The sequence below is a fragment of the Plecotus auritus genome (genome assembly GCF_963455305.1).
Source record: "Plecotus auritus genome assembly, chromosome: 9".
Taxonomy (NCBI): Eukaryota; Metazoa; Chordata; class Mammalia; order Chiroptera; family Vespertilionidae; genus Plecotus; species Plecotus auritus.
In genome coordinates this window covers 754,294-766,381 of record NC_137783.1, presented here as the reverse complement: position 1 = coordinate 766,381, position 12,088 = coordinate 754,294, and the positions used below count along the sequence as shown (strand labels likewise).

General features: G+C 45.1%; 1 protein-coding gene across 8 annotated transcripts in view; it reads left to right on the top strand.

The window, feature by feature from the left end:
• Positions 1 to 12,088, top strand: part of ATE1 (arginyltransferase 1) — a 55,240-nt gene that overhangs the window by 9,617 nt on the left and 33,535 nt on the right. For 3 of the 8 annotated variants that reach the window (XM_080687462.1, XM_080687461.1, XM_080687463.1), the window contains exons 6-8: positions 1,890 to 2,101; positions 3,917 to 4,045; positions 4,904 to 5,032. In XM_080687462.1, coding sequence (XP_080543588.1) covers positions 1,890 to 2,101; positions 3,917 to 4,045; positions 4,904 to 5,032 — 470 coding nt within the window. The remainder of the gene's footprint in view (positions 1 to 1,889; positions 2,102 to 3,916; positions 4,046 to 4,903; positions 5,033 to 12,088) is intronic. The other 5 variants (XM_080687466.1, XM_080687464.1, XM_080687468.1 and 2 more) reach the window with 2 other exon arrangements.

The following is a 12,088-nucleotide window of genomic DNA, read 5'->3' as shown; positions in this document are numbered from 1 at the left end:
TATACAACTCAGATCCTGGGTTTAGATGGACAAGTCACATCTTTTTAAAACAGATGTTTAATAACCCTGACAATAGCCTTATCATCCCCAACACATTGGAAAAGCGCTCCATTTCTTCTTACTACCTTAGGCCCTCGAGGCTTGAGAACCGAACCTTTTTAGTGAAAAGATAGGCTAAGCATTTTTATTTTTGGTGTTAAGTGAGACAAAGTAGTTTTTGGTATTATGTCCACAGTATAGACATCGTAAAGTTCTTGTTTATCATTAGTTTTCTTTAGGTAATCATAATAAACTTTAATTTAAAAAATTTGAGATTTTGATATTTAATTTCACTTTTAAAAAGATAAATTTTTTTCTATATTTTCACTTATAAAAAGAATTAAGTTTAAAAATTTTATTAAGCATTAAATGGGTATATAAATGCTTGTGTGCATGTATGTGTATATAATTCTTTTAGCGTTTTATAAAAATAATTTGGATGGTTTTTATGCTTCGTTTCTTGAATTTGTTCTTATATTTAAGAACAAAGGATTTTTAGTACTATTTAGTACTATTTTAGTTTTTCTATGCTACATATATAAAAGCACAGAAAACTGTGTTTTTGTTGAATAGTGTGTTTTTTATGTAAGACTTTCATGGCATTTAAATTGATGTTGGTCTGAGATTTTATCCTAAAAATGAGAATAAACCATTAAAATATTTTGAATGATTTAGATAATTTCCTTCAACTTTTACTAGAGTGATAGGGTTAGTTCTTTTATTTTTATTTTTTTTATTATAAAAATTACTTGTGTATCAGATTAAAAAGCCATTTTGGAGAATTTCAAACAGACACATGAAGACTGAATATTATAATGAACTTCCATGTACCCTCCCCTCATTTGAAAGAGTCACTGACTTACAGTTGATGGTCCTTAGGATTTTTTTTTTTAAATGTATTTTATTGATTTTTTTACAGAGAGGAAGGGAGAGGAATAGAGAGTCAGAAACATCGATGAGAGAGAAACATCCATCCGCTGCCTCCTGCACACCTCCTACTGGGGATGTGCCTGCAACCAAGGTACATGCCCTTGACCGGAATTGAACCTGGGACCCTTCAGTCCGCAGGCCGATGCTCTATCCGCTGAGCCAAACCAGTCAGGGCGGTCCTTAGGATTTTTGTTGTACTGATAGTATTACAGATATCTCCCATTTTTGGTACTACTGTTTCTATGACGACGATTACTCGTGAACTGCTGTTACTATTACACTGACCCATATCAAGGATATGGGAAGTGGATGCCAGGAGGAGTCTAGCTTGGTATAAGGTTGAGGGTCATTTTCAATATGTGATATCCTGGAATTGTGGGGTCCCACATAGTTAAAATTTTTACCTTTTAAAGAGGTTTGATTAAAATTCTGATTAACTGGAGCTGACTAATGCGACTACTCGGTTAGATGGGGAGAGACATACTGTCACCTGCATAAAGGTGTTGTTCACGGAGGGCCTGCCCAGTGTGCTCTTGGGTCAGCACATCTTTCTACCTGGGCTGAGCACGTCTCTGTCCCCAGCGCTCAGAAGTGTGGGCCGGAGGCAGCCATGTCCTGAGCAGAAGACACTTGATTATGTTCTCTACTCACAAAGGCAGAGAGGAAGTAAATATTTTTTAAAAAGAGAGATTTTCAACTGTAAGAGCTGTCCGGAAAGTTCTGTGCCTCTCTACCTTCTCCAGCAGTTCTTGCTTCCAAGGTAGAATTTTAAGATTGACTTCCAGCTCCACACCCGGACCCTCTCCGACACCTGCCCTGACAGCTCACCTGGCAGCTGGATCTCTCTGGAGTCTTGGAGACTTGAAGAAACCTTTCCAGAGCCAAATGTGATTGGTCTCATATTTTGAAATTCTTTTTAGGCAAAGGGGCAGATTTGAGCAAGCCTCCCTGTCGGAAAGCGAAGGAGATCCGGAAGGAGAGGAAGCGGTTAAAGCTCATGCGGCAGAACCCGGCCGCAGGGCCCGAGGCCTTCCAGGCCCCGCAGGAACCACAGGCCAAACCCAGCCGGCCCCGGTCGCTGGAAGAGCTGATGTTCGGCTCTTTACCGGAGGACGCGTCACATAAGTTAGAGGTACTTCGGGGAACGTGCCGTGTGTGGTTTCGCTCTGTTTGTTTTTTGTGGAGTCCCTTGTATATTTTCTCTTGAGGTCATATTAATCCATTGATACGTTGTTTAAACTGGGAAGTTAAAGTGGACTGGATGGAGCAGCATTTGTGTTTACTAAGTCAGCTGCTGCTTGAGAGAAACTTAAGATTAAAAAAACAGGCAGTTTGACTAAAGGTAACAAAGCAAATCCAGGTTTTTGCATGTTTTGCTGCGTAAAGTCTCTGGCTCTCTGTATCCTTTGATTGAAATTTAGTAGTTAAAGTGAAAAAAGCAAAAAACACCTATTTAAATTTCACTTTTGGCAGTTTTGGTTTAGATAGTGAAGAAGAGGAGGTCACACAAGGCGCATCACCGTTGCTATTGTGTCGTCCGGATCTTGGTCAAGCAGGCCAGCGGTTAGGGAGTAACGGAGCAGTGCTAAGTCGTTCTACTGTAATACACTTCTCGTTACTCCCCCCAGCCACATTAGCATGATAGAAATAGTGTTAGAGTGTTCCTGTTACTTTTCCCAAATTGATTTACATTCCAGATTAGGTCTAGATTTTTCCGTATTCGTTTGGTATTTATACCTGTTTTCTAAAACATTAGCCATGATGATACTATCATATTCTCATACATGAATAGTAACTGCTCAGCCTTTGAGTTTATAGTTTAATGTCACCTAAGAACATTTCTTATCACTGAAGATTTGATATTAAAAGCTAACTTTAACACGGTGTAATGTAAACCTTAGGACAACATGTTGTCAGGTGTAACTTGTAACAGCTTTGACTCACACTTCCTGGGCCACTCTGATTTTGTTCTTGACTTTCTCCTTCCCAAGTTGTAACAAAGGAATTAACACACTACTTCAAACATTTTATGAGGAGTCACTTATCTTTTGATCATAAATAGTAAGGTATTCAGGGCACCAGGCTCATCCAACCCAGCTGTTCACAGTAGGCAGCTTTTGTTTTTTAATGTAATGGCCCCCGGACGGATAGAGACCTGCCGTCCACTGTCACGCTTTCTTCGTAGAAGAATTACTTCTCGGGGCCTACGTGACATATGCCTTTTTATTAGATTGCTTTTGATTTTCTGTCTTACTGTCCTATTTTGCTAACCTATTTTGAGTGGTTAGTAACTAATTAATATTAAAATAAATGTGAGCTATTACTGCTTGCAATCACTGTGTTTAACTCTTCCTCATTTTACATACGAGCAATCTAAGTTACACAGGTTAACTTGTATGTTGAGCACGACGGTGACGTTAGGATGTGAGTGAAGGGAATCTGAGTTGAGTCCGCATTCTTAGCCATGTTGTAAATAGGAGCACTGTTGTCTTTCACACTCATAAAGAAAGGTGGTAAGTTTAGCATTAGCAACAGCTCATCAATGTGTCCAAAAAGTATATTCACATTTCCCGAACTTCTGACTGCCTAACCACAGGTGAGTTGCACGCAGCTAGGATGGAAGAGTATGTATTTGTATTTGTACCCTGAGTGTCAGAAGTACCCTGTCATTTACAAGAGAGCAGCTTCCATAATGGGGTCATAGACTTCAGCTAGTCTTAGACGTGAGACAGGGTCCTCTGCCTTCTTAATGAGCCCGTACGTTGGAGAAATAACTTTTTGCATTTACTTACTAACTGGTAGGTTTTTAATGTTAAACTATTGCATACTTACGCATTAATGTTTGTATTGGAGCATTTGGTTCTTTTTGGGCGGGAGTAACTGTTAATGCATTTTCCATGGAATAAGCACATGAATTAATGGACACTGTTCTTAACTCCTTCTGAAGGTGAGGGTGGTGAGGTCATCTCCACCAAGTTCTCAGTTCAAAGCCACAATGCTGGAGTCGTACCAGGTCTATAAACGATACCAGATGGTGATTCACAACCACTCACCTGATGAACCAACTGTCAGCCAGGTCAGCAGGCCAAGCGTCATGTTCTGTGCATACGGAACATTCCCTTCCACTCGACATCCGTGTACGAACGATCGGTGTACTTGTGGGGCATTTTATTGATATTCTGTTGGCAGCGTATCTGCAAAGAGACAGAACTGGATTGACGGACATTCTGAAAGTGCAAATTGTGCCTAGTACCAGTCGTGTGATTTCACGGTGGAAAAGGAACACACAATGAATTACCTTTAATTAAAATCACTCTGTTTAGATGCATTTATCTAACAATAATAGAGGTCTAAGTAAAAATATCTGAGGAAACTGCAAAAGGCTTTACCCTTTATGGTAGGCATACTTTGCACAAAGGTTAATACGCTCTCTCCCCATTTTCAAGTCACGTGTAGAAGGGTTCATTCGTAGCAGCTGCCTTACTCTGTTAATATACTGCCCAGACTCACCTGAGGAGAGTTAGAAAAGTAAGATAGAGTATTTGAACAAAAGTCCTCATTGCTTATAATTTCTAAATCAAATGACCCAGGAAAAATCTGGAAGATGAAACAGCTTATAGCACTTACTTGTGATGACAGAAGGAGCGGCCATGGCCGTCAGCAGCCACACTGACTCCAGGGCGTGCAGAGAACTACGTAGGTGGGTCGAGGGAAACCCAAAACAGAGGAAGATCAATGTCTTGGCCTTCGTTAGTGCGAAGTTAGTGCTTCAGGTCCTGTGCCCATCACCCGCCCAGGACCACTCACCTCCTGGAGAACCCAGTGCTGAGCTTTGGAAGGGGAATTGCGGAGATCTTCCTGGGCCTCACCTTCAGAAGCGCGTCACGGGCGGCCGTGTTTCAATGCGTTTGCTTGTGTCTTCCTTGCTCTGAAGGTGAGGTTAGTCCCTGTCTCCTCTGAGGACCCAGAGTTCAAGTCGTCCCTCAGCCAGTCGTTCTCTTTGTATGTCAAGTATCAAATGGCCGTTCACCGGGACCCGCCCGAGGAGTGTGGGAAGACCGAGGTACCTTGTTCAACGTTTTCCTGGGTGGTGGGCTTGTGTGTGAAGAAGGAATACAACTTCCTTACGCCACTTTATCTGTTAAGTGGGGTGTGTAATACTCTCTGCTTTCAGTGTGTGATGCTGAATATTATGAAAACGCGTTATACATGTCGACATTTTAAATCCTCCGGGAAAAGGATGTGTTCTTACTCGGAGTTCTGCCCAGGAACCGAATGCAGTGTGTGTATCTGTTGTCATCAGGCCGAGTCAGCAGACGTCACTGCGTGCTCATTACCGCCAGTCTTCGTGCCCCAGATCCTGTCTGTGCCGTGTTCTTCCGGCACATGCCTGTGCACAGTTCGATCTGTAGGTCAGGCACAGAGGAGGTGGGCAGCAGTGACTAACAGTAGCGTGGCGCGGTGTAACAGTGACGTGGCGCGGTGTAACAGTGGCGTGGCGCGGTGTAACAGTGGCGTGGCGCGGTGTAACAGTGGCGTGGCGCGGTGTAACAGTGACGTGGCGCTGGGTAACAGTGGCGTGGCGCGGTGTAACAGTGGCGTGGCGCGGTGTAACAGTGGCGTGGCGCGGTGTAACAGTACCGTGGCGCGGTGTAACAGTACCGTGGCGCGGTGTAACAGTGACGTGGCGCGGTGTAACAGTGACGTGGCGCGGTGTAACAGTGACGTGGCGCAGTGTAACAGGGAGTGTAATGAGTTATGTGAGCTTGGTCTTTCTCAGAGCCGAGGGAGGAGCACGTACGCCTGGACACGCTGGACACGGATGATGGGCGTCCTGGGCGGGCGGAACGGCATGGCAGGAGATTGCCTCGTCCGCCCAGAGCGGTGTGCTGTTAACGCCTACGAATTGTCTATTTCTGGGACTTCCCGTTTGGTGTTTTTGGACTGCTGTTGGCAGTGGGTAACAATTCCTGGGGGTGCTGAGGAGCTCTCTGCTCCTATGGCCTGCAGCCCCTCAGGCCGCTGCGCGCTGGCTCCTCTCTCTGAGGGACACCCCTGATTCATGAGCAGATCTTCTCTAGACAAGATGGTAAATGGGGGCTCACTGATAGGCAACATCAAGCCTGTGAGCTGCCTAGCAACCGTCTGTGTAGGGAGGTGTCACTGCTGCAGATGTCCCACCGTGATTGAGGTTATTCCAGGTCCTGTGTCTTCGTGGCAGCTGTTTGCTACAGGAGTTCGGAGCACTTGTTGGGAGCGATGCACGTAAGCAGACCTGCATGCCTCAGGGGTGCGTGTTCAGGGGAAGGCTGTCTTACATTAGGCACATGTGGTCAGACAGTGAATGTGGTCATGACAAGGGGAAGGTCAGCCTGGGTCCGCCCTAACCTGGAGAAGAAACACAGGAACTAATGGAATACTGGGGTGTGCGTGGCTCCAGCCAGCAGGTGGCGCCCTGGCTCCAGGACAGGTCTGCGCTTCCATCGGGTCAGCCCTGCCGGTATGGGGTGCCGCCCTGTGTTTGCATCCTGGGAGGAGGAGACATGCTTTCCTTCTGCGGGTGGTGGAAGCCGGGTGGTAGAAGCCGTGTGCATTGAGGCGTTGACTGTGATAATTACAGGTGATTGGCTGCTTGGGAAAGATTTAACTTTTTTTGGAATTTAACTTAGAGATGCTTTCAGCTTCATTCCCCCTCTTGGTGGTCTCACTCTGTGTATGAAAAGGATAGCTTACCTTTAGAAAGTTACCACTGTATCAGACTGACGGTTCCTTCAGGTGTGCAGACAAACCAGTCATGTGCATAGGCGAGCACTGTTGTATCCATATCTAACTCATACGATGAAGGCAAGCGCTGAGCATTTTGAAATATTTTTCATATATTTTTTAAGGCCAGGGCTAACTTAGCTGAATAAAGTAGAGGGCTTAGGCAGTTATTGGTTTAACTCAATTAAAAAACCCACTTTTTATGAGCAACTTCTAAGTCAGGGTACTTTCATATTGTAATCTGTCTTAAGGCGTGTGAGACATTTACTAATAGTTAAATTACTAAAGCTTTTGAGTCACTTAAATAAGTTAGAGTAGAGGCTCTGTTGTATTCTTAGCATAATGTTAATTTGGGGGGAGATGCAAAAGGGTTTGTGTTAAATAGCACTGGGAACATTTTTCCTTAAAGTTTATTTTGGTCAGTAATTTCCAGAAACTCATCTCAGATCATAAAGCATAGCATCATACGTTAGAGACAGAGGGAACTTAGTGGTTGTGTAGATTGACTCCCCCTATTTGGAGAATTAGGCGATTTGTCCGAGATAACATGGGGGATCAATGGCAGAGTAGTGCCTCCAAATTTAAGTGCCTTATACTGGGCCACGTTTTACCGTGTGACGAAGTTACAGTGGCCTCAATAACGTCTGTAGAATAACTGAATGAAACATCTTCATTGCCAAGATTTTATGTTCTCCGATCGTGTGCAGTGACAGCCCTTCACGAATGCATGGCAGTCCTCTGCCTCCTCCACGTGCTGAGCGGGACTGTCTGCTGATGGGGCCCTGCCCTGGCATTTCCTGTGCACGTGCCGCAGATGGCTGCCTTTTTCTCTGATTGACTCTTTCAGCCTCTTTCCTTTCCCCGTTTGATGTCAGTTGTTAGTTGTCTAGTTTTAGCGCTTTCCCTCTCTACCTTGTGGTCTCTGAACGTGTTTGCCAAAGTATTTATTGAGCACATAGTGTGTGCCAGGTCCTGTTGGAGAAGCTTTGGTAGGTAGCATGTGAGCCAGCAGGCGGGATCCCTGCTCTAGTGGGGCCCTTCGGGGTGGCGGGGTGGTCAGAGATGGTCATTAGCAGTTGGCATAGTGAGTGAGCAGACATGGTGGTTGGCAGGGATGGGTTGAGGAGGAGGAGGGCAGGTACAGGGAGCACGCTGGTGCTAGTAATTGTCCTGGAAACGAGCGCCAGGTAACAGAAGTGGAGGGGTCCTTGTGTGACGGGGTATAAGCACCTTTATCAGCTTTTAGTTTGAATGTCTGAAGTTCTAAGGTAGCTTGGTAACGGATCTCTCATGAACGTATCCTATATAGTAAAAGCCTAACATGCAAATTGGACAGTGAACAACCGGTTGCTATGATGCACACTGACCACCGGGGGCAGATGCTCAATGCAGGAGCTGCCCCCTGGGGGTCAGTGCGCTCCTACAGGGGGAGCACTGCTCAGCCAGAAGCCAGGCTCATGGCGGTGAGCACAGGGGTGGTGGTGGCAGCCTCTCCCGCCTCTGAGGCAGCGCTAAGGAGCAGCGAGCTGAGCAGTAAGGAGCAGCGAGCAGGCGGGTGGTAAGGAGCGAGGAGTCCCGGACTGTGAGAGGGTGCAGGCCAGGCTGAGGGGACCTCCCCTACCCTCAGTGCACAAGTCTCATGCACCGGGCCTCTAGTAACACAACTAATATGTTAATATGCACATACCTGTGTTGTTTCTCCAAATCTGACTAATGAGAGAATTAAGTGGAAAGTTTGGCATGAAATGAATGTTGGTTCTTGATTGACCACCTGCATGAAGATAGGTGTGCCCAGTGCTAAATGGTTTAGACGGAGGGGTATGAAGACGACACCAAACTGCTCGTATGTTTACAGCCTTGTACGTTTTGGGTGAGAGCATGACCGGAAGGCTGAGGCCTCCAGGGTGGCAGTGTGCACTCTGCAGGCACCCTGCCTTCGCTCTCCGCTCCCACGGCTGCCTCCCGTCAGGTTCCTGTGGGAAACGTGAGTTGGTTGTAAGGACTGAATAAAGCAGTGGTCAGCAAACTCATTAGTCAACAGAGCAGCAAACCGCGGCTCGCGAGCCGCAGTTTGCCGACCACTGGAAAGGGAAGGAGCTTGGCTAACAATGATTGGCTACACCTTGGCTGCTAGGATGCAGAAGCCCACCATTGGGAGGCGGCAGGTCAGGGCCACCAGCCCACATTTGCAATCAGAATTATATTTTTCTTCGGTGTTTTGTTTTTGTCTTATTTCAAATATTTGTTTGAATTAAAAGATTACATACGTTTAAATTTTTAATATTAAATTAGGATTAGTCCTTTCAAAGGAAAAAAGTAATATTTCATGCCATTCTGTGTGGTTCATCAGCATGTAATTTTAGTCTTTTTTTAAAAAATTTTATTGATTTTTTACAGAGAGGAAGGGAGAGGGATAGAGAGCCAGAAACATCGATGAGAGAGAAACACCAGTCAGCTGCCTCCTGCACACCCCCCACTGGGGATAGGCCCGCAACCAAGGTGCATGCCCTTGACTGGAATCAAACCCAGGACCCTTCAGTCCGCAGGCCGAGGCTCTATCCACTGAGCCACACCGGTCAGGGCTGTAATTTTAGTCTTTACGTTACTTTTATACCACATAAAACTATAAAAGGTATCATTCGGGGAAGATTTATGTGTGTATTTTCAACGGCTTTATTTGGAGCTGGAGACAAAGGCAATGAGGATGTTTCTGGATTTGTGCTCTGGTGATGGCGGTTCTTGCTTTTGAAGAACTCACTAGGTCAGATTCCCATGACCTGTAGCGTTCCTTGTGCTGTCACACCAACTTGTGGAAATACTCCGCTAGAGTCAGAAGACAGGCCCGGTGCCCGGCAGAGGGCCTGGGACGGTGCCCGGAGCTGCCCAGGAAGTCGTGGGGAGGACCTGCAGCCGAGGTGACTGTCCTCAGCAGCAGCTGGAGAGAAGTCGCAGCCACGGAAAACTACTCAGAAAGAAAACTGGGTTCTTGAAACTCGGGACATGAAGCAAAAGGAAAATTCAAAGGAGTCGGGAGCTCCTGGCGTTGTTTTTCTCTAAGTGAAAGCTGCTTTAATTTCCTGAGCGTTGAGAAAACACCTCCAACGAGGAAGCACCATTTAGTGCGTGCAGAGCTCTCGTGATAGGAATCACCTTGTCGCGAGCGCCTTTGGTCGTGAGCTGCTGTACGTTAGTCTGCTTTTCCCATAGACCTGAGGGGCCGCGTGCTTTACGGCCTCCTCCTAAGGACTTGACAAGTGGGCAGTGCTGCCTGTTGATGGCTGGTCCCAACAAGGAGATGTGTGGTTTTGCTGTGGTCATTCATTTAATACGCCAGAGAGTTTCAGGGAGCTGCTTGCATGATGAAGAAGCAGTCGGTTTTCTTCAGTTAGCAGTTATACAAGAATGTGTATTAACATACGTGATTGTTTACCCAGAGCATAGTTCTGTCTTTAAGAACGTGTAAAAACAGGAATATATTTGTGTAGATCTAGAAATATAAGCTGTAGGTATGTATGTGTACGTAAACATATTTACACACACATGTAAGAGCTTTTCTGTGACACTTCAGAAATAGTTCAAAATTTTATTTTTAAAATGGCTCCCATATTTCTTTCCCTTTGGCCATGGATGAATGTGATTCTTCTACTCAACCAATTGTGTAAACATTTCATTCCTAGCATGTTTCGTCAGTATGGTAGGTTTTGGGGACACATAGATAAATAAGACATCGTCCTTTGCACATTTTAGCTAATAAATCTTAAAATACTTTTTAAAAGTTCTTTTCATAGGTTTGCATTCACATTAAAAATGATCCAATAGTACTAATAATATTAACAGCTATTGGCAATACCTGTCGTGCTGTGGAGATTGTGTGGTCTTGCTTGGAGCCGGTCTGACCAAGTGTGTAAGCGGTACCTATAAGTGTGCAGTCATCTGTCGTGTTGGGCTACTGTAAAAAGCACCCAAAACAACAAAGCTTGCACTTTAAATTTCAGTAGAATGACTTGTTTCATAGCAGCATTGTGAGAATTTAAAATTTTGTTATATCTTGCACTTTCAGAAAGTTCTCTTAACAGTTAATTAATCGAATTGCATATTGATACAATTTAAGAAAATATTCTTACAGTCTCTGTATTTTGGTATTCCCTGGCATCGAGAGCCTATAGGACATTAGTTAATTACGTGGCTTTGGCGTGTACTGTAATATTTCAGTAATATTTACTTGAGTATTGGGGGAGGAAGTGTCTGATACGGGTTTTTTAAAATTTTATTGTAAATTTATTTTTATCTTTATTGTTGAAAGTATTACAGATGCCCCCTTTTTTTCACCATTGACCCTTTCTAGCCCACCCCTGCCTTCACCACATGATGCAGTTTTTTAAATTTTATTATGAAAACTTGAAACATTCGCACAGTAGAGAGATTCGTGTAATGAATTCTCAAATACTCATCTCCTGTCCTCACTAATATAATGTAATGACCAGTCTTGTTTTGTCTACACACTCACCCCATTACTTCCCTCCTGACCCCTCCGTGATTTTTGAGGAAATCCCAGACCTCATGTAACTTCACTGTGCCACGTTGCTGGGTGTGTCTAAGAGAAAATAAATCACCTTGTTGCCTGTGAGTGCCGGCTGGGGGGTCCAGCAGGGCTTGGGGGCAGGCCTCACTCCTGTGCACGTAGTTAATTTGCGTTTAGAAAGACCAAGAGTTTATGCTCCTTGGGTATTTCATCATTACTGTAAGTCAAGGGGTTTGAAATGGTGATTCTGTAAGGACATCTAAGGAAACATGAATTACCATTATGAATATGTATGAGTGAGGTGGAGTCCTGGGCTCAGAGCAAACCTGCACTTGCTTTGTCATTTGTGCATGACTGCCTCCCCCAAAACTTAGGCGTCTTTGTTTGAATGCTGGGAGGCAGCATTCTTAGTTTCAGGTGAGATTCTGTAAGCTTCTGTGCACGTCAGAGAAGAGCAGAGAGGAGAGATGTGCGTGTGGCTGGGGAAGGAGAGCTGAACAGGGTAACTGTCACCACGTGGAGCAGTACCTGCCCTCTCACTGGGGCTCCCCCAGCCTGTTTTGGGGACGGGATATAGTTGTATTGATTTCAGAGAGGAAGGGAGAGGGAAAGAGATAGAAACATCAATGATGAGAATCATCGGCTGTCTCCTGCACGCCCCCTACTGGAGATCGAGCCCACAACCCAGGCATGTGCCCGTGACCGGAATTGAACCGGGAACCCTTCAGTCCGCAAGCCAACGCTCTATCCACTGAGCACACCGGCGGGGGTGGAGGGGAGCTTTTATTTAATAGCTTGGATATCATTCACCTACTACAAATTTCACCCCTAAGG